The sequence below is a fragment of the Thermobia domestica genome, chromosome 14, assembly GCF_964235325.1.
Source record: "Thermobia domestica chromosome 14, izTheDome1.hap1.1, whole genome shotgun sequence".
NCBI lineage: Eukaryota > Metazoa > Arthropoda > Insecta > Zygentoma > Lepismatidae > Thermobia > Thermobia domestica.
Genome location: NC_137467.1, coordinates 3,135,841 through 3,159,357, shown reverse-complemented (window position 1 = coordinate 3,159,357; position 23,517 = coordinate 3,135,841). Strand labels below are relative to the sequence as shown.

At 37.8% G+C, this 23,517-nt stretch overlaps 1 protein-coding gene across 1 annotated transcript in view; it reads right to left on the bottom strand.

The window, feature by feature from the left end:
* Positions 1-22,676, bottom strand: part of LOC145670647 (ganglioside GM2 activator-like) — a 29,697-nt gene extending 7,021 nt beyond the window's left edge. The window contains exons 1-3 of the mRNA XM_081739437.1: positions 22,582-22,676; positions 17,215-17,343; positions 2,708-2,863 (exon numbers count right to left, since the gene is read on the bottom strand). Of these exons, the coding sequence (XP_081595563.1) occupies positions 2,708-2,863; positions 17,215-17,295 (237 nt within the window). The 5' untranslated portion in view covers positions 17,296-17,343; positions 22,582-22,676. The remainder of the gene's footprint in view (positions 1-2,707; positions 2,864-17,214; positions 17,344-22,581) is intronic.
* Positions 22,677-23,517: the final 841 nt, after the last annotated feature.

The following is a 23,517-nucleotide window of genomic DNA, read 5'->3' as shown; positions in this document are numbered from 1 at the left end:
TTCTCCTCAACCACATCAGTGTCTTAGTACTGAAATTGTAAATCTGAAATATAATTATATAAACACTAGAAAATAAATAGAGTAAAACATTAGTGACAGAAAATAGACCTCAACCCAACAATGCACTGAACAAGGTTATGTGATAGTATATATAAAACCATAATAATTGTGTCTTCATTAGACTTCCACTCTTCTTCTGATGAAGACACAGTTATTGTACTGAAACTATGGTGCCTTTTATGTATGTGGTGCCACTACGAGTTTTGAGATGTGAAATAACTTACATACTTCAAATCAATTTAACACTCACATTTTCTCAAAGTATTCACCATTACACTGTACATACCTTTGCATAATCGAAAACCATTTTTGAAACCAGTGTTGCCAGTCTTTCTCTTCAAGTGTTAAAAGTTCATTCTCGTAAGCCACTACAGCTTCTTCAGGACTGCAAAATCTCTTTCCACACATGCGATCTTTGATCCTGGGGAACAGAAAAAATCACACGGGGCCATGTCAGGGTTATACGACGGATGAGTCATAACTTTGACCACCGTATATTCTAAAAACTGGATTGTGATGTTGGTCGTGTGTGCGGACGCGTTGTCATGATGAAGCAGGATCCCACGCAATCCAGTTCTTGGACGCCGTTCCCGAAGCTTCTGGAACACATTTGTTAGGCAAACAGTGGTGTACTACTGAACAGTAACAGCCCTTGGTTCTTCAAGTGGAACAGTTGCAACATGGCCAGATACACTTAGCGGTCGCTTCACTTTTGTGGGTTGATTTTCGTCTGGAAAGATCGAAACTATAGACTGGCGTTTATTTTCAGGGTCAAATTGATAGATCCAAGTCTCATAACCAGTAACAATGTCAGAGACGCGTCGAGAATTGCCTCCACCAAATCTTGCAAACATTTCTTCACACCATTCCACACGCATGCGCTTCTGCTGTTCAGTCAAATGTGGGGCACCCAACGAGATGAAACCTTCCTGAGCCGAAGATGATCATGAAGGATTTTTCTTACTGCTGGCGATCCAATGTTTCCTGTAGATTCAATGTCCTTGAATGTTGTTCGAGGATTTTCTCGTATCATGTGTTCCACAGCGGCAATGTTTTCATTTGACACAGCTGTTGCCGGACGTACAGTTCTCTCTTCATCTTTAAGCGAAGGGAAGGAGAAAGGTCCACAAATCCCCCCTGCAAACGGTCAAGGCTTTGTGTGTCGTTCAAACCACTTTTGAAATCGTAAAGGATCATTGCCGAAAATGTTCCCTTTCGAGCTCCATTCTAGACAGGGAGCTTCAATACTGCTGACATCAACGAACAAGTAAAGGCGATACGGCCACGCTGATAAGCGAGGCGAGTTGAATCTTGCTTCGCTTCTTCGCTCTAGATACTACTACCGAACACAATTGTTCAAATTCAAATACTGTGCTACAATAATGCGAATCTCAAAACTTTCGTAGTGACCCTAGCATATTATGAGATTGCCTTGCTCAGTGTGTTCTTGTGTTTAGTTTGATGCTATGGGAACAAGGTGTGATAAAATAAAATAAACATAATTGTTGAAAATAAACATGAAATAAACATAATAAAATAAACATAAATAAACATTGTTGACAGATTTAAAGAGGATGAGTCTTTCCACACACACAAAGAAACGAGAAATTACATGAGGAAAATAAATTGATAATTATTGAATATTTTTAAAATGAGTATCAAAGCGTATGATTGCCTTATGAGTGCTATACTATCTTACTGTATGCAAGTTATGTGGTTCAAATCAATTTTTTGAAATCTCGCGTCAATGCTTAAAAAATTTTAATGTGAACCATGCAGGGTTCGGATATTTGAATAACTAGTCAAATATGGTTTTTACTAATTGAAATTTTCATTGTGTTACAAATTTACTAATATTATAAGCCTATGGTTATAATTTGATTCTTGTTTCTTTATTGCACATTAGATATTCACTAATATATGAGAAGACATTATTTGATTTTAATAGTTGCCACGAAGAAGTGGAAGCATTGTTTTATTTAATCTTCTACTACAAACGTTAGTAAACTATCTCAAAATAATTTCGTATATTTCCTGCTTACCAGTCCCTGCCCAAGCAAAATGTTGCTTTCCTTTGTTCCATCACATTCAAACAAAATAACTTAATACATGGAAAAAGAAAGTCGAGGCATTATAAGATTTCACTTTCAAAGCTACTTCAGTTGTTATTACGACGTTTAGAAAGAACCTGAACACTTCGTCAATAAGATATGGCTTTAAATGTTTCGCTAAACACAACTAATTAACTCTTTGGGCTATGGAACTCGAAGGTTCAATGCCACGTTCACACAAGCTCTCTACTGACTTCTATCCTTGCCAACTAGATCCAGTTCTACTTTGTGTTCCTATTTCTGCGATATCCATCTTAATATTGTCCTCCTATATGCTCCTATACATTTCTAACGGTCGTTTTCCGATTAGTCGTCCAGTTAAGATCTTGAAAGCGTTCCTACTTTCTTGCATTCTGGCTACATGACCTACCCACTTGAGCCTCCTAGATTTGATGAAACTAACAATGTATGATAAACCGTATAAATTGTACAACTTATTAGTTAAAATTTCAACCTTTGTACTAGTTATTCTTGTTTATATTTGATTGCAAAAATTATTAGAGAATATTTATTTCTAGTTTAGGAATATAACTAACCTTAATCGGCGCATCCAAACTTTCCTTGATTTCTGATTCCGCTGTGAAAGTAAATTTGTTGTTGTCTGCTTTAAAAAAATTGAATTTGGTCAACGAGATAATTTGATTCGAGTCACAGTTCTCCACTCTTAAATTCTTAATTTCAATGTCGTTGTCCTAAAGAAGAAATCATATGTAGAAATTTAATTTGTTAGAACAACAGCAGTTTATGAAGTTAACTTAAAAAAGAACGCTAAGTTTATAACAATTTTTTTCTTTTATTATTAATCTGAACTATGACGTGTTAGACGTTACGTTTCACTTCCCAAGAATCATCTAATGCAATTTGTGAATCAAATTGTAAGTGCTAGATATTGTCGGAATATGAGATTGCACAAAGTGCTTATAAATAGGAGACTTGCTGTTATCAAGTAAACTTAGAGTAGTCTGTGCAAATAAGAGAGAGAATTGAAATAGTTTAATTAGTTAGATTATGATTTAAAATTAACAAGAGGATTATGAAAATATTAAGAAATGTGATTATGATATATTATACAAAAGTGAGTTTATAGCCCTTTCTTGTAATTGGGTTTTTGGGGTATTTTTTAGACTTTCAGTCAAGCAGCTACTGCATCGTCAGTATTTACCCTAGGATCATGGCTCATACCCCATTCTCTTCAGAATCGACCTGGCTTGTAAATAGTACCACTTGCATGCTCATACCATATACCAGGAGAGGGAAAACTGATGTCAAAAGGAAAATTTCGGGGATTTTTTTTACACTTTGGGCCCCTCTGGAACGGCCCTGTGTAAATGTAGAGATCTCAAAAACACTTGATACATAGTACTTGGTAGACTGAATGTGTGTGCCAATACTAAGGGCGGGAAAATTTTATAAAGAATCCCCACAATGCCCTAAATTACCGCAAAACGCCATGATATCAGGTAAAAAATTTCCTGAGACATCTCTATTTACCCTAAGACTATAATCCGCCAATGATTCTGTTCAGAATAGAACTGTCTTTCAGGCGGTACCATTCACATGTCTGCAGAAATCTGAAAAAAATCTGTTAAATACTACTCGGTGGACTGCATGTTTGTGCACAATTTCAATCTTCTAGGTGCAAAAATAAGCCCGCCAAAAATACCAAAATGTCCAATATTCCCCTATACAGAAGTATATTTTGATAAAAATTCCCTGACATATCCCTAATTACCCTAGGGTCATGTTCCGCCCATCATTCGCTTCAGAATAGAACTGCCTTTCAGACGGTACGACTCACGTGCCTCCATCATGTATCTAAGGCGCGAAAATCCCTGAAAAAGGGACTTTTTTGGTCTAAATATCCTTTTCAAATTTTAGCCCCTCTGGACCCCCTCTGTTTTAACTCAGAGATCTGAAAAAAAATCTGCAACATACTACTAAGTTTGTTGAATGTTTATGCACAATTTCAATCTTCTAGATGCAAAAGTAAGCCCGCCAGAAAAAAATATACCGACAATGTCCCATATTCCCGTATACAGAAGGATATTTTGTAAAAATTCCCGGAGACATCCCTAATTAACCTAGGGACATGGTTTGCACATCATTCTCTTCAGAATAGAACTGCCTTTCAGGCGGTACCATTCACATGTCTCCATCATGTATCTAAGGCAGGAAAATCCCGAAGAAAGGGATTTTTTGGTTAAAATATCCCTTTTTTCAACTTTCTGCCCCTCTGGATCCCCCCTAGAAATCTGGTAAAATACCACTTGGTTTACTGAATGTTTGTGCAAAAATAAGCCCGCCAAAAATAATGAACATAGGCTTAATAAAAGAAAAAATATATATTTTAGAATCATGACGGACGAACAAGCTCAAATAGGAGAGTTATAACGCAATGTACCATGAAACACCCGTATGGTGCAAATTGTAACATGAGTACCCCAAAGGGATAGAAGATTACATATATAAGAGAATGATAAGAGATATACCTACAGATTAAGAATAAAGAGTCAGAACAAGATATTGAGTTTTCTTAGAGTAACAGTAGTCTAGCTTGGTAGGAATAACATCATACGTGATATACGACTTGAATTTAAAAATTTCAAACTGATTCCCATTCTGCATTGCAAGTTATGACCTTGCTAAAATGTGTCATGTTGGATTATGTTTGCACTTTAGCGGGATGTTTGAACTTTCATACCCCACGTTAGGCGAAATGAAAAATCGCGCATGTTCTACTTTTGACTTATTTTATCCACTGCAGGATTTTCAAGCAAATTTCCATTGTGTTGCTAGTTATAGCCTTGCTAAAATGTGTCATATTGCCCTATGTTGGAACTTTAGGGGTGTGTTTAGCACCTTCATTCCCCACGTTAGCCGATATAAAAACGCGTATGTCCTACTTTTGATTTCTTGATTCAGTGCACGAGTTTCAAGCAAATTCTTGTTGTGCGTTGCTAGTTATGGCCTTGCTGGAATGTGTCATATTGCATTATGTTCGCAATTTAGGGGATGTTTACCCCTTCATCCTCAATGTTGTTCTATATAAAAAAACACGTATATCATTCTTTTGATTCCTTTATTCACTGCAGGAGTTTCAAGCAAATAGGAGTGTGACAGTTGAAAACCCTTGCTTGTAAGTAGCGTGGTACTTTATTTTGTAGGAGTAGATACAAAACACTATTGCATATCCCACAATGCATTTAGTTTAACCCTCGAGTAGTCGCGCCGCGGTCAAAAGCACCGCAGGGGAATTATTTTCAATCATGTGTCCATTCTGTTTGTCCAACAGACTTCTCCGTCTAGCTAATCTTCCCCCTCACCTTCCCGAACATTCCTGCACAATCACTCTGTTATCCGTTGTTTAGTTTAACTACTAGTGATTGTTTAGTGATTCTGCGGAGCTTTCCACCGCGCGCGACTAACCGTGTAATGTTTTTTCTCAGTGTTTCACTTTGCACGTGACCTTTGCTTTGGAGATGTTTTAAGCTTTATAAACATAAATATTATTTTAATGGACGGAAGAGAGGTCGACAGAGTTAACAAACTGATACCAAGTATGAAAGAAGGGAAAATTAGAAATGAACAGCTTAAAATACGGAGGGAAATGTTAAGAATGGACTATTTGGATAAATTAGCCGAAATGATCTCGTGGAAGCTTTGTCTGAGGAAGATCATAACAAATATATATATATATATATATATATATATATATATATATATATATATATATATATATATATATATATATATATATATATATATATATATATATGAGTGAAAATGAAAGGTGAAGTGAGAAGTCTGCGAGCGAATCTGAAGATCTTAAACCCAGAAATAACCAGCGATTCCTCGAATGTAGTCAGAGTAGGAGAGGACCAAATAAGCGACGACGAAGTATAGAACAGTGTAAATTTAAGATAACCTAAAATAATTCAATGTAGCGCTGTATAGGTGAAGTTTCAAAATAACAGTACCGTAAAATAATTCAATGTAAATTTGATTTGATTTCAATTTAGCGCCCTTTTCAGCGTCAAGGCTATGTAAGACGTGGACCTACTGCTTAACGAAGGGTCCGAACCACATTAGGTCCTACCGGGAATCGAAGCCGGAAGTCCCACGCCAAAGGCGTGTATGCTAACCGCTTAGCCACGAGTGAAATCTAATTCAATGTAAAATGCGCTGTGAAGCTTTGTTTTAGTGTTATGTTTATATAGTATACTTTTAACTAATTTACTATTGCATTTCTAATTTTAGACGAACCAGAGTTGACAAAAACAAAAGATCGTCATCAGATTTAGAATTTTCAATAAAACCAGTGCGTAGCTATCTATCTAAAGAAATATGTAACGGAAAAAATATTCCAAATGAGAAATAAAAAAGGACATGTCTAATTGTAGGTTTCTCTAATAGTGCGGCAGTTTAGCTAGGATATTTCAACATATTGTGCACTTTTTGATAAAAGCGCCAAATTTGGCACAGAGGTATACCGATGTAAGATGAACAAATTTGGATGTGGAGCCATCGGCCAACTGACCCCTGGCGGCTGTGGTGGCCATTTTCCAAAATGGCCGCCAGTGGACGCCCGAAAGACATCAAAAGTTAGATAAAGTTTGTTGCTGAAGGTTTTAGTGAATGTTTTGAAGTAAAGTATGGAAGATAATTTGTAAGTTATACATATTTAGTTAATAATTTTACATTTCAGAGCACTCCCCGTCGCAAGCACACAGTGGTGTGCATTCCAGACTAGCCTTCTTGCACTTGCACTTTTTCATGCAGTCTTTGCATTTGCAAGAGACGAGCTCCCAGCAGATATTTGATGCTTCGGGTTGTACATAGCGTTGTTCATAGAGGTTCATACACACCGCGGTCTTGTTCCAACGGCAGTCGGTTGATGATGGCAGTGTTAGTAAAGGGCCTGACCCTAGACATGTCTGCCCTGATATACTGCTCTTCGGACGTTCTGCTTTTGTTAAAAGGATCAGCTGGACGTTGCTTTCTTTGCAAACAGTTTGCGACGTGCCTTGTCAATGTTCGTTTCTGTGCTTGTTATGTCATAAAGCAGTATGATGAACCTTTTAATTATGCAAGGCGTATTCATTAATACGATCTGGTGCAGTGGAGAGAAGAGTGGGCGTCTGGGTGAGCTCAGGTAGCACTATCCACACTGCCCATGCTGTCTTCTTTCCACGTCCGGCGAAGCAGGAGACCGTGTCGCAGCCCGTCAAAGCGTGAAATATCGGTAGTGCCTGAGCTTTTTCAGGACCCAGAGCCCGAGCAATATCATGGGCTGCCAAACATCGGAATGTCTTCTCCGAGCCGAAGGATGCCCAAACTTCGGTCTCCTCATTCAAAGTTTGTGCCAGAGCCACCGCCAGGACAACATCAGTGTCTACTGTGCAGATGAGAATCTTCTTGCAGCTATTGTGAGCAGCGTGGGCGGCATACAACGTAATACGGGTATCGGCCTCTTCGTGGTTACAAGGTGCCAGGGCTGAAGTATCCAGAAGCGATAGCTTTCTCAAGATATCATCTCCTTTAGCGATGAGCAGCTCCTTGTCTGCAAGCTGGAAGGAGTCATAGAGGATGTCAGAGAGGAAGATGAACAGCTCTATCTTGTTTTTGTCGACTCTGAGGAAGTTGGCCAGTTCCTGGGTATAGTTGAATTACCCACCACTCGTTTTCTCACCCCTTTTTTCCGCTTGGCTCTTGCTGCACCTTTCAACGAGTTTCTTATGTAGAGGTCCCACACCAGGTCCAGTCGCGTGGCTTGATGAAATTTTGAGAGTATGTAAGACACAAAAACTTGCTGGGCATATTCTTCGAAGTTTTTTGCCGTTGCAGGCTTAAGCAACTGAATGATGACTGCTCCATCTAGGATAATGCAGCTTGTTGGAGGAACCTCAGTCCTAGGCTGACTGAAGTATTCTAGACAACTGAGAAGATCACTCTTTACACCAAACCGGATGCCTCCGCCGTCTGATAGTACAGGAGGGAAAGCTTGGTTTTTATGTTTGAAGAATTCGTCTAGATTTCTATCCCGGTTCTGGCATCCGATATACAGACAAGGGAAGAGGCTTACGTCGTGTCTGAAGGATTTCATTTGCTTCTTGCCCTTTGCCTGAGGTTTAGTAGTAGGCTGACCAAATATTTTGAAATTGTTTCTTTTGATAGGATCTTGTATAGGTTTCGTTCTCTCCACCAGGCGTTCTCTAACAAAGTTGTCAAACTGCACCTGTCCCACTTTATATGCATGACAGAGGTCGTCTACTGCTCGAGATGGCGCGATCTCCTTGGTGTCGAGTAAGAACAGATCTTGACTATCCTCTTCAAATGGTTTCCCAAAGTCTTTCATCACTTTGATCATTGACTGTACATTTTTTTGGAATGCAGTTTGCACACTCGATGTCTGGTCATGATGCTTTGTGTCTTGTGATCGTTCTTGGTTAGAGTCCTGGAACTCTTCGATGAGCCTGGCAACCTCTGGTTCTGCCACAATCCATCGTCGCAGTGCTCTGGGATTGTTAGTTAGTTACACCTACTGCACCTCCGTCTCCTTTTATGGCTCCAATGTTCTATTCGTGGGCCTGATCGATAGGGATATCGGAGAACTGCCTAGTCGTTTTGGGACTATAAAATTCCCTGCGAAGAATTCATCGGCGATTTCAGGGTGTTTAGTCGGCAGTTCCACCATGTCTCGCAGGTGCACAGGAATCCAGCGGGCGTAGTTGTCGTGATCCAGAGCATGCCACCACACTGCTAGTTCTTTGAGGGCATCGACGTATATCGGTAACGACGTTTGGCGCAGGGAGTGCACGTACACTAAGATCGTCAGTTCCAATTTCAGCACAGTTGCCCAGTAGTGGAACCTGGGACAAGTCTCCGCCATTTGCCAGCACCACTCTGCGAACTCAAGCTGCTCGGTGCCGGCGTCACGCAACTGGTCAATGTAGTGGTTGTAGGCGTTCTGCTGCATGGTGAAGAGGACTGCTGCTGTTACTTGATGCGCTCTCCTTGTTCAAGTGACATGTGATGCCTCCAGGAAAGAATCCGCAGTCCCGGCGCTGGTGATCTCTGCCTTAACCAGTGCTTGCACGCGCTCCCTCGCAACAAGTCACCAATGGTCTTCAACGCTGCCATCTCGATATGAAGACCTCTAAAGAGAATGACCAACTTCTCTTCACCGCATAAGATGTTCCACTGCGTTCCTGACGACATCCATGGAGTGCTTGATCATAGCGACGGTATTCTTTCTCCAGAAAGAGTGAGAATAGTGCGGTGGGGCAGATAGCCCGACTTGTGTTACTGGACTGCAGACTTGCGTGGTATGCATTGGAAACACTTACTGGACTGCAGACTTGCAGCCCATGAAGTGTTTCTAATGACTAATTGAGTGTGTTGTAGCCAAAGATACTCCGTTTTAATATATTGCTTGAGACCGCTGTTGCCTCTCAGGGGTGTCACGTTGGTAACCGGTACCTGTGTGTTCTTGATGCTGCTGTTGACGGATGGAACACCTGTATAGTATTGTGGCAAACGGTTAACTGATTTAAGGTCTCCTTCGACCTTCCGAGGATTCGGATGCCGCGGTCAACACCGTCTCCATGAAACACAGGATGTTGCACCAGCAAAATAGTAGTTCCATGAGATGACTGTTTTGAGGTCGTAGAACGTGGATTATGGTCGATGTTGTCTCCGGTGGCTGTGGTGAAGACTTTGTCTCTCATCTTGGGAGGGCAGACTACTTTCTTCTGGTAGTAGAGGCGGCAGGCACTGTTCCCCAACTGTGCCGAAAAAGACAGGACTCGCTCGTAGGAAATAGAAATTTCCGTGTGTGCCAGCGTGTCTACTAGCTCCGTTTTAAGAGTGTGTGTCTGTATCATGACTCCGATATAAATGGAAAGTGACGTCTCCTGCATGGTGGTGTGCCGGACTGGTCGAGACGTACTGCCTGTATCGGATCTTCGGTGCTTCACACAATTGAATTTGAGGAGTTGGCTGGTTGACACTGCCGCTTGTGTAGTGCTTTCTCTAAGGTCTTCGATACTTGATCCTTCCAAGATCATAGTGACTAGAGCAAGCAACACGGATGGTACGGAATCCTGTTGACATTCTGGAGGAAATCCGTTGAGCACATTGTCATATCCGAAGATGTGGTGTCGCACAATTTGGGCAGCGGACAACATCAGTATCTGTATCCAGTTCACAAGCCTTTGCCAAGGCATTGCCGAGGTCTTCATTAAATTCAAGCAGGACGTCCCTGATGCTGTACACATATGTTAGGAAAGTAAACAAGCAGTCTCTGTTTAAGATGGGTGTGTGCACTCTGCCTTCATACTTGACTCCCAACCTCTGTTCTATCCGCGAAGCATATAACTACGCCAGGTCTGCAAGTTTAGAAACAGGAGCCGTCTCGCTCTCCGCTAAAGCTTCTTCAGTACATATGACCAGTTGTGCAAAGGCAAGCCCTTCTATCGCTTGTTCATCATTTGAACTTTTACGAGACACTTCCTTAATCTTTCGAACGCGATTGTACAAGTTCACGAGACAATTGCGGTGGTATTCGCATCCTGTGCAATCATGTCTCCAGCGTTGAGTTTCGTCTGTAGCTCCATATCACCCAGAATCATTGCGTACGACCTGACAGTCCAGTTGGAATACCGCAGCTTCATGAAGAGGGCGACAGACCAGCAGTTTCTTCGCAAAAGAAACATTTCACTTCTCATTGTTTAGGCTCAGTTCTTGATTGTCGTGACAGACTGCATTTTCGCTTGCGGTCAGCAGCTTTCTGTACTTCGTCATCTTCGCCTACTTTCAGCTGCCTCTTCTCTGCTATCTCTAACTTGGTTTTGTTATACCTCAGCATGCAGGTTTTGTGGTATCTTGCATTGTTTGCAAGCAATGCTGCTTCAACTCAACTTCCTTCATCTAGTCTGTTAAAAGAAATGATTTTTGGAGAAGCTCAAGCTCATTGAACCTTTTCAGATAGTCTGCGAGAATGCTGTAGCTGCTCCCCTTGTTTCTACGTGTATTCCTGTATTTGGACATTTTAGCAACTCTTCCGTCACCTTTTGACATATGAAGCATAATGAGCAGTCAGTCTCTGTTCCTGCTATTCGGCCAGATATAGACTGTACTGTTTCTGCTTCTTCACCACGAGGCTTGACGAGTTTGAAGACCTTCGACATTGTTCAGGGAACAGAGATGGAAGAATAAGTAAATATGTAAATTAGTATTAAAAACCAGCATCTTTCGAAATTTCAAAGCGTGCTCAAATTAGAGATTGTTTATTAATAGTTTGGCAGTTTAGTTAGTATATTTCAACATATTATGCACTTTCTGATAAAAGCACCAAAATTTACACTCTGGTAATATTGTATCTCAAGTGACTCTTCGGAAAAGTTTTTTTATTTTATTTTTTTTTTCAAAATATAGTTGTATCTAGTTATGCAATGGGAATGAAAGGGTTAAGTATTACTGTTGTAGGTGTTGCGCCGACATATATATCTTACAAGAGGGCATGTTTTTATTCTAAACATTCAATAAACATTCAGTAAAACCTTCAGAAACAAACTTTATCTAACTTCTGTTGTCTTTCGGGTGTCCACTGGTGGCCATTTTGGGAAATGGCCACCACGGCCTCCAGAGGTCAGTTGGCGGATGGCTCCACATCCAAATTTGTTCATATTATATCTGTCTACATCTGTGTCAAATTTGGTGCTTTTATCAAAAAGTGCACAATAAGTTAGCTAATCCGCAGTACTATAATAGTTATTACTGTAAAACTTATTATAATAATAAAAATGTTATTCCCTCTTAATCAGAAAATGTTCAAAATTACGTTTCTAATACGAGAAAAATGTTTAAAACGATATTTGAATCATATTATGTTGGTGCGGTCCTTTCGACCGCGCGCGACTACTCGCGTTACTTTTTCAGCGCGACTTCTCGAGGGTAACGCTAGTAACGCTAGATGATACTTCATCCACAAAACTCATTTTTCATGGAGGAGAGGGATTTTCTATTCTTCCATAAAGCCCTCCAATTATTACTAAAATATTGCTAATATTATTTGTTTTATTGTGCACTTTGCGTACTTCAAAAGAACAAATTATACACATCTATTATACCATTCCGACGGATTCTAAATAATGAAATGGAGGGGAACTTTTTTCGGCATATTTAATGTTAAGGTAAAACAAATACTTTATTGTCGCAATGTAATGAAGTACAAAATATAAATCGCTATGGAAACAGTCGGTAATATGGTTCATGCATGAAGTGTCATACGAATATAATAAACCTATAAATTTCAGCTGTATTTTGAACAGTTTCGTTTTGAAATACAGGGTTATCATAAATGATTCATTCGTTTTAGAAAGGCTATATTCAAAGAACCACAAACTCACCAAGTTTATACACCCTCTACAAATGCTCACCTATATGTGCCGCTTTGGTGACACGACACACTGGCCGGTAGCCAGCCCAAAAATGTAGGGGGGTCCGGTAGAAGTTAGGGGGACAAACCCAACCATATTATAGTTCATCACCATATTATAGTTCCTTTGCAAGCCTATCGTAAACATTTTAGGGGGGCAGTGAAAATTTAGTGGGCCCGGCTCACCCTAGTCCGCCATGGATACGGGCCTGTCGACACACGTCCAGACGATTCTTGACGTCCTTTCTCTTGCTTTCCCTCCATTTTCGAAAGGTATTACCCTCGTATTGCCGCACTGCCACATCCGATCGAAAAGATAATGGACTCGAGCTGCCACACAATACAAACTTAGTGAGTTTGTGATTGTTTTCAAATATCTTTCATCAATGTATGTGTAATACTTTGAAAATATAGCCTTTTCATAACGAATTGATCATTTGTGCTAGCCCAGGCCCATATCCAGGGGGTCTAGGGGAAGTCCCCCGAAAATTTTCACGGCAGGCTTGCAAATGAACTATAATATAGTGATGAACTGTAATGTGGTTGAGTCGGCCTCCTCCCTACATTTTTGGGCTGGCTACCGGCCTGTGTTAGCCCTGTAATATATTTTAGAAAACATGTCTATTTGACGTTAATACATTCATAAACAAGAACATCTTTATTGCTATTTTGGATAATGCGTATTAGGATTTCACCAGTTCATAGGAATTAAAGATATTTATTTTGAGAATACTAGTTTATAAATTATGATGAAAATTTGTTACAAGAGTAGGCGTTTATTAAAATATCAAGATAAATAAATAGATCTATGCAATAGATGCAAACGTTTTGATTCAAAATGTAATGCATATAACTTTGACTTTATGTTACAGTAAATATATACCAATAAATATAAATAGATTATTGCTACTCAAATCAGGTTAAAGAATTGAAGACTTTGGGGCAAAAACCCATTAAGTCCAAAAAGTGACAGTGTAAAGGCGGTACCTTCTCGTCGTCCGATTTCCTTCAAACTTAGCACATATATACAAGACCAAAAATTAATCGACACGTATTTTTTCTTTACGAAAATATTTTAAGGGGGGGGGAGGACCACTTTTATAAAAAGGGTCCACTTGACTAAAAGGGCCACATTTAAGAAACGAAACTCTCCCGATGCAAAGATGACTTCAAAATACGAAATACGAGTTTTGTCGGTTTTGGGGAGAAAAGTGTTTCAGGGGGCAATGGCTTCCTTCGAAATGAAAAAGGACCCCCACAATCCTTACGGAAATTAGTTTTCAGTGTAATTGCTTGAAATCGTGATATGTTGTAGATATTGTGTACCTGAGAAAAAAGTCTCAATGGGTACAAACAAAAATCACTGACCGTTTGGCCACTACATGGCGACTTTTATGCAAACAGCCGAAGATAACGATTTTTTGGATTTCAGTAAAAATGACTGAAATCGGAAATGTTGTAGATATTTTGATCCTGAGAAAAGGTCTTAACGTACATAACCACCAATCACTGACTGTTTGGCCACTACAGGTCCACTTTTTGGAAAGCAGCCGAAGATAGTAATATTTTCGATTTCGATGGAAATGACTGAAACTGCGATATGTTGCAGATATTATGATCCTGAGGAAAAGTCTCAATAGGCACAGCCACCAATCACCGACCGTTTGGCCAGTACAGGACCACGTTTTTTATAACAGAGAAGGTAACGGTGTTCTGGATTTCTGTAAAAAATGAATGAAACCGTGATGTGTCGTAGATATTGTGATCCTGAGAAAAAAGTCTCAAATAAAAGGGGTACTAGTTTTGCCAACGTAAAGGTGTACTATTTTCTTGAAATCCCTATCCGCCCTATAAAAAAGTGGCCCTATAGTGGCCAAACGATCAGTGATGGATGGCTGTACAAATTGAGACATTTTCTCAGGATTACAATATCTACAACACATCACGGTTTCATTCATTTTTACCGAAATCCAGAATCCCGTTACATTCTCTATTTTAAAAAATATGGCCCTGTAGTGGCCAAACGGTCATTGCTTGGTGACCGTGCCTATTGAGACTTTTCCTCAGGATCATAATATCTACAACATATCACAGTTTCAGTCATTTCCATCGAAATCCAGAATATCACTATCTTTGGAGGCTTTCAAAAAAGTGTCCCTGTAGTGGCCAAACGGTCAGTGATTTTTGGTTGTACCCATTGAGACTTTTTCTCAGGTACACAATATCTACAATATATCACGATTTCAAGCAATTACACAGAAATCTAATTTCCGTAAGGATTGTGGGGGGTCCTTTTTCATTTCGAAGGGAGCCATTACCCCCTGAAACTCTTTTTTTCGAAAAAACGACAAAACCCGTATTCCCTACTTTCAAGTCATCTTTACATTGGGGGAGTTTCGTTTCTTTAATGTTTCCCATTTAGTTAAGGGGACCATTTTTTGAAAAGGGGTCCTTTGCCCGCCTTAACCTATTTTCCGAAAGACAAAAAACATACGTGCCTATTAATTTTCGGTCTAGTATATATGTGCTAAGTTTGAAGAAAATCGGACGACGAGAAACCCTTGTGAAGCTACCGCCTTTACACTTTGACTATTTGGACTTAACGGGTTTTTTGCCCCAAAGTCTTCAATTATTAGTAACGTAACTGATATTAGTGATTTAGTACATGTGAATTAAATATATATTGGGGAATGAATTTAACTTCGAATCATGATCAACTTAATCAACGCATGCCACTCTGTATCTATATAAATACTTTTCATGTTTTTATTTGTAATTTTGTTATGTGTTACATGGTATTATAAACCTTTATGTATATTTCCTTCATAATCTTTCGTTATGTTCTATATGCCTTCATGTAAAGCTCATCGTACTTACGTCCCGAGTTCAAACCGTGCTCCCGCCAAGTGAACTTTGTGGTGGACAAACACCTTGGACGTGGGTTTCCTCGGGGTTCTACCGTTTCCTCCCACTTTCTTCATTCCACCATTTCATTCATATCTCATCATCGCCGTCTCCTTTAGCCTAGCAGGCATAATCGTGGGACGTAAAACTCAAAGATTTCATTTCATTTCATCGTGTTTACGTATGTGACTTCCTTGATATATATATGCATAAGTTATGTACTAGATGAACGAAATAAGCAGCTTTCCTTCTTTTCAATAACTACAGCGTGTGGTGTACGAATAAAAACTTACTTTCGCATCTCATCATATGGAGCTATTTTGACATGCGTCAATTCTTTAATCTTATTTCAAGTGATTTACGTGATAATTTGTTAGCGTTCTTTTTATATGTTCCGCATATTCGTAATGTAATTCAGTGAATTATTATCTATGAAATTTGGTGATTTTATCCTCCACTATTGTTTCATACAACGAATTTGAAATTACGAAAACGTTGTAAATTGCGTTTTCTGAAAGATTTATTATAGTAGTAGCGACCTCTATCTGGTCCTTGTCTAACAATGTACGAGATTATTGATCTGACACTGTGTGACACCAGATGAATCAAGACTATCAACACTCACGACTGATACAACTTCACGCAACTCGTGTAGATACCAACGAGGATTTTTGGAGAAGTGTCTGAATCGAGTCCAATAGGAGTGGTGTTGCTGGCATGCAATAGCAATAAGATAGTGTTTCTTTTAGTAATTTATACTTGGTCTACATTTATGAGGATCATCACCATGTTGATATTGTTAACTTCGGCTATAAGGTATCTTTCTCCATTAGAATTGCTTTTATGCAGTTTCCTTTTAAAGTATTTCCAGATCTGCAGGGGGCAAATCTGATGAAGCGAGGGGTAATAACTCTTCTAGCATTATCCAGTTACCAAGGAATATTGTACAAGTAATGCACATATCTACTAAAAATGCGACATATAGCCAACTTACTGGAAACAGCAATCACCAGCGAATCACACTCCTCTTTGTTGAACATGTAACAGTATTTTACGTAAAAGATGTTTAGTTTAAATCAACCTACTGTTTTAACTTGTACGTAGACATTAAGGTGGAATAATACTTTTAAAGTAATTCCGTGCTTCTATAAAAATGATCGAACAAGTGTACTTTGGACTATGCACTTTTCTGATCGCCTGATTTATGATTGTTGCAATAGTCTTCTCACTATGCTTGAAGACTAGATTATCATTCCCTTAAATTCTACACTTTATTTGAAAAGTAAGCCTCGTGGAATTGTCTCCACTTGTATCTGAACTGCACTCTCATTAATTAATGATTAATCTCGTTAACGTTGTATTCTTAATAACTAGGACATTGGTATTATTCTACCTTAACTTTTCTTTAACTTATATATAAACACAACTAGTGAAATTATTTTTGAAAATTTAAAAAGAATGTTGCATTTCAAAAAAGTATCCTAGCAACGCAACGTTAACTTTAGCGCATAATTTATGTTAGTGTTCCACGATAGCTGGCGTGTGTACAGTATTTGTATAGCATATTGACTTTCAGAGATACAATATGCAGTTGATGTATCTGTAATAGATTCTAATGATATTATTTGTCGGTGTATGCGACATTTCTTTCTACTATTCTATGAATTTATACGCGAGGGAGAAACAAAAATAAAATCTTACCTTACGATATTGACCATTCGTGTTTTTGAAAAGAGTAGAACAAAGAATGACGAAGTTTACTGTTAAACTATTACTAATCATTTTATCTTCAGTGAATGAAGTTCCTGAAACACTTGCCAATCAATTGGACTGAAATCATAGAGTAAAAATAATTACAGGATACCCGTATTGTAATTAGTATATATTTATCTTAAACACCGTGTCCACAAAGTCTTGAAGCCATTAGAATGAAACAAGCTCGTAAACTATGGCAGATAAAGACATGCAGTTTATTGCAACGTGTTTTACAACTCTCCAAGTTTTATTAAGTTGTGATAGTTACGTAGCATTCTTATTATTCTGATCATTGTAATGAAACTAATGGTTGACATATTTTTTTTGTATACTTGCAGATTATGTTGTGAGCGACAATGTCGACAGCACAGGAGAAGGTAAAATGTGTGTGGTGGCATGCTGAATCTGGTAAATCACCAATAATTGTGCAGCGACAATTCCGCCAGAAGTATGGACGAGATCCGCATCAAAACAATCCATAATTAGATGGGCTGCAAAGTTTTTAGAGACAGATAGCGTAATGGACTTGCCTCGGAGTGGATCATCAGTTGTGGTCAAGAAGTGAACGACCAGAACTGCAGCCACACATAATCTTCCAGCACGATGGAAAACCTCCGCATTGGTCTCTAGGTGTGAGGAACCTTTTGGATAGACATTTCCCTGGGAGATGGATTAGCCGCGATGGACCAATCTCCTGGTCATCACGCTCCCCTGATATCACCCCCTTGAATGTTTTCCTTTGGGGGTTCGTCAAGGATCATGTTTAAGAAACCTCTGTTACAGATATTGCCACACTTCTTACTCGAATTACCAACGTTATCCAACAAATTGATGATAATACGCTGGAGCGTGTATGGTTGGCAATTGAATATAGTGTCGACGTCCTGAGGGCAAATTAATGGGGCGCGAGTGGAAGTGTAATTGTGAAAAAACTTGGAGAGTTCTAGAACACGTTCCAACAAAAAGCGCATGTCTTTATCTGCTATAGTTTACAAGCAATGTTTCTTTCTAACGGTTCCAGGACCTTGTGGACAAACTGTATAATAGATTGAAAATATAAAATAAGTGATGTTTGCTTGAGGAACCATTTTACGTGATTCCTACATACTTTTCTAGTATTCTCTGTAGTATTTTTTTTCTTATGGCTGCTTCGGTCTTGCTGTTGATTACCTACGCGGGAATAAGGACCACATAATTAAAAATTTGATGTACTATTTCTGATACAGGTAAATTCATGTGAAAAAAATCTCACATCTAGGTATCCCATCTAGCTACGATTATTCCTGCAGCTCTGACTAAGTCCAATTATATTGCACACTTCACTGTAGAAGCAAGAATGCAACCATAGACGGAATAATTCCTCAATTGTTCTCTTGTGAAAATTGTGTGTACTGAATACTGCACGGATCTGATACGGAATAGAACATTAACCTACAGGAAACCGAGAGTGTCTAGCTTTCACTTGTTTGATGTTTCATATTCCATTTATCAAAAGGAAAGACAGTTGTTAGTATAGACATAGTTGGTGGGTGGAAAGGAACTACCGGTCTATGGCAACGTACGTTTGCTCTGATGAATACATTCACAAAAATTTGAGAAAACCTCTTATGTGCAAAGTAGGACAGGTATAAAGGAACATCTAATAAACTGACTTATCGTGGAAATTGGACATTTTAGGACAAGAACACTACTATTGTTCTTATCCAAGATGGCGCCAAGTGTGCATCCGTGTTTTAAGACACATCAAAAGAATGGAACATCAAAAGAAGATAGTAATCTGATACTGATAGTAATCTGCAAGCTACTAAGTGTTGTAAGTATTGTTCCTTTTAAAACATATGAAAGGCAATGGCAGAGCTAATTGATACCCTTGTTCAAAAAATACAGTTTCTCTCTCTTCTGAAGTAATTTCACTAAAATCTCTGATAACTACTTAGAAGCATATACAAGACGTAAATAGTGATTGTTCGTAAGACCATAAAATAAGAATATGCTTTAACAACCTTAATATAAATATGAATGCTCTAACAATCAATACAAGAAATGTTAGATTTACGGTGTGAGTACTAATGAATTCAAGAAGAATTCATCATTGTGAGTACTAAATCCCTATTGTGAACAGAGGAACCGATTCTACCTCAGCTCTAGAGGGTAGGAAGCGGGTGTAAACTCGCGTCATATTTATTACAATTATCTAAATTTTGTATGAAAATATTGCATCTTTTTCGTAGAGGACCAGATAAAAATAAGGATGATCAGACGTGAAAAAACCTTTACTACGTTAGGCATATATTCTTCATTTTACATAGCAGTAAAAGTAGACCAGGGCGCCCATTATGGGGGGAAGTTGGGGTGCTCACCACTAGAGGAAATTGTACTTCGGAAGATCGAAAACCCAAAAGAATTATTAGAATAGTTACAGCAAAATTTCGAACTATATTTGAAATGTCGCTTATACTTGTCTCCCTCTGGAAGCCACAACATGGGTGCCCTTGAAAGTAGGCGACGAAGAAAGATTAACAGTTCTATTTCTCCACCAAGGGTACAATCATCACCAAATTTTACATAGTTCTAACCGACGCCAATGGATATTTAAAAAACGTGTTCCTCAGTTACCTAGGTAATAGCTATTCAAATTTGATACAATATAATATTCAAGCTTCCACACTACGCACATTGCGTTGAGTTCAAATTGATGTAAAATTTAAGCAGTTAATTAATGTCCCCTATAGACACACAGACGAAAAAAAAGTTCTGCATTAGTTCTCGTAAAATAACATTATTCAAATTTTGATGGAACATTCATATTTTTCTGATGCTCTCATAATCTTTACTGATGGTGCTGAAATAACATAGTAGAGAGGAGATGAATCAAATCTTTGAACTTGTAAAACTATACGTAAATTAATATGTCATAAAAATGAACCAAATGTTTCAAAATACAATATGTATTGGAATTTATGAGATATGGTGATTAATATTTCATAAAAATGAACCAAATGTTTCAAAATATAATATGTATTTGAATTGATGAGACACTTCATTGTAACTTCGATGGTTAAATTAATGAGAAAAGAAATGGGAAATTATTCGCTTCAACAACACAGAAGTTCAGTAATGTATACGACATGTTGTTGTATGTACAACACATCCAATTTACACATATTTTCGTTGCCATGAATTGAAACTGAGATTACGTTAACGATAAAACTAACTTAGGACAGGACTACGTTTAACATAAGCTATGTAAGTTCTCATAATAACAACAATAAGAGTCTGAATATTTCTATACATATTATGTTGCGGACCTTCATCAAAATTACTGTTAATCTTTAATCCCTAATTATACTTTTAGTTCAATATTCTTCAAAAAACATTCAACAAACAGAAGAATGGTAAATATTTCAAAACTAAATTATAACGAATTAATAAATTCTATATTAATAAAACTGCTATGTAATTTTATCTTTAAAATAGTTGTCAAGCACTGAAGTCAGCTAGCTTTGTAATTCAAGGTGTAAAAGCATGCATTGAGAAATATGGTGAAAAAAAGTATATTTCAGAGGTGCACATTTTTACGAATTTCACTACGAATACAGTAAGTCCCATAACCTCAGCTCAAGTTAACCATCAAAACTACTTGGCTTTTCCAATATCAAAATAGTAGCAACAAAAACCTACCAAAAAACACCTTAGTACTAGTAATGTACTACATCAATCATTAAAGCTACATCAATAATCTAAAGGTATGTACACTCATGTCCAAAATCATTTTCGCATGTCTATAAATATGTTGTTGTAGGAATATAATTCGATAACGAATTCGCCGGTATTTCTTATAATGCCAGTATGTGTATAATCGACAAAGACATGTATGTGGCATATTTCATGTCAAAAGAGTAGTAAATAAGAACAATAAAACGAAAATAAAACTTTCTTGCCCATTTAGCAAAATTTGGTTTACTCATTATTATTTTCGTATTTATAATTCTTTTCCTGTGAAATTTACCACAAATATACATTTCCCGATTATACACAGAGTATCAGTATTAAAAGTACCCTGCAAAATCTTATCAAATTATATTCTTACAAAAAGCCTTTTATAGATATGCGACAATCATTTTGGACATGAGTGTACCTGTTTCATATTTGTTAATGCGTAGTCATGAGTCAGTGCTTGGGAAGTTTCAAATAAACACAACTAAATCAAAAATTACACTCATTAAAAACGTTCCCCCACAAATATTAGACTATTATTTCATTTCAATAAAAAAAAGTTAATAATAAATATTAGTTAATCAAAATTATCAATGTCTGAATACTAAAAGCGTTAGTTATTGCTACAATACCTCTCGATTGCGTCCCGATCTATGTAAACCATAATTAACATATAGCATAACTGCAATTCTTTATACTATTATATACTACTCTTTATTTTACGTTATTTCGGTACTGATCACGGACGTTATAATATAACGAAGATATGCTTTCATATGTAATTTTTATATTTGACTCCGTCTCGCGACGCGACGCGAAAACCAAAAATGAATTTAAGTTGATTAGTTAGGTTAGTGTTTTATTTCATTTTTTTTGGGGGGGGGGGGGATACGTTAGTTACCTAAAGTTTAAGCGTACCATTTCTGTTCACACTGCAATCTGAAAATGAGTGGTCATGAATATTTTAAACGTCAGTACTACCTGTATTAGGGGCAGGTATACGTTTTTACTTGTGGTTTAAAATATTTTTCGATTTTTAAAACATGTTTGCGTGTTTGAGAAATTATCCAAGATAATTCAACTAATCTTAAAAGTGTAAAGATATTTTTCACGCAAAAGGGGTCTTTAAGATTCGTTGGAGGTATTTTGTCGTTATGAACCTGGCGACTCACTCTGTTTCGAAGATTGGTGCATTGTATCAGGATACTTCAGAATTGCGAAGTAGTTCCTCCAGAATTACATTATTTGTGTTATATTTTGAGTGAGTATCACTTTAGTATGAGTAAGAAAATGTATGTGTATAGCTGTCTGTGTTTTGACTGTCGATTCTTAATAAACACCAGGAAATTCGACGATTCCTAGGCAAGGGTGTCATGAGTATATATTACAATCGTAAAGTCTCATATGAAGTTGCGGCCCTTGCCACATACAAATTTCTATAATGCGACCCCTTATTTTAAAGAAGTTGGCCATCGCTGATCTACATAATAATACTAAACTTTAGAACATAAACAACATCCGTATGGGGACTTAGAAACAACACCAAACAAATTTTGAGACAGAACGTTACGAAATACTTAAAGGAAAGATACATACGTGACTTTTGAGTGGCTGATTCTTGTACAATAGAAGGGAGACCACATCTCTAACTCAGAAAACATTTGAAGTATGCAGGTGGTATTTACTTTTTGCTTTCATGTGACGAAACATTCTCTCTTCGCCAGTAAACTAAAAAAGAATGTTCAATATTACTCCCAAGCAATGAATAACCAAGCAATAAAAAAGAATTGATCTTACATGTGACACTCAGATGTGGTGGGAAATATCTTTCTATATATTTACATTCATTCATAGTATAATTTAAACACTTCAAACGGAACGCTGACACTCTTGTAGTAATTAAGTCATAAATTCATGTGACCTGGTAAAGGAACGTACAAATGTTCTAACATCAATGTTGAACTGGTTAGAGCATGTAAAAATTCGAATATCGAATACCTTATGGCTTTTGTGATATCTGGAGGAGAAGTTTTAAGATTCCTTCATATCTATGTATGACTTGCAGTATTACAGCAGTTGACGTTAATTGCTCCAGACGATTCTGACTTAGTTGGACTGCTAGGTGTGCTGGCATCCCATATTTCTGTAATATAAGGTTCTCTTAAGTGATGTATTTGTAACTCTTTTCCACACATTTTCTTCTCCTAGTTAGATTGCTAACATCATAATATATTTAAAATTCCATGTTATTATTCATTTGAAAATTTTAATTTATTCTAACTCTACTCTTATGTTGATGACTATCCTTTGGCTAGTTGATGGCTCTGCCCCCGGACCTCCATGTTAGCTCTGCCTACGGCTTAGTATTTCTTATGTATCAACCTTTGCATCAAGAGTGATTTTCGTGCGTTTGCTCTTTAATTAGATTCTCTGAATTTGGGCCAGCTGGGAGCTGCGCCCGAAAACACCCGATTATGCTCGGCCTAACGCCTCGCACCTCCTAAACCTACAATTCCACCAAATTTTAAGTTT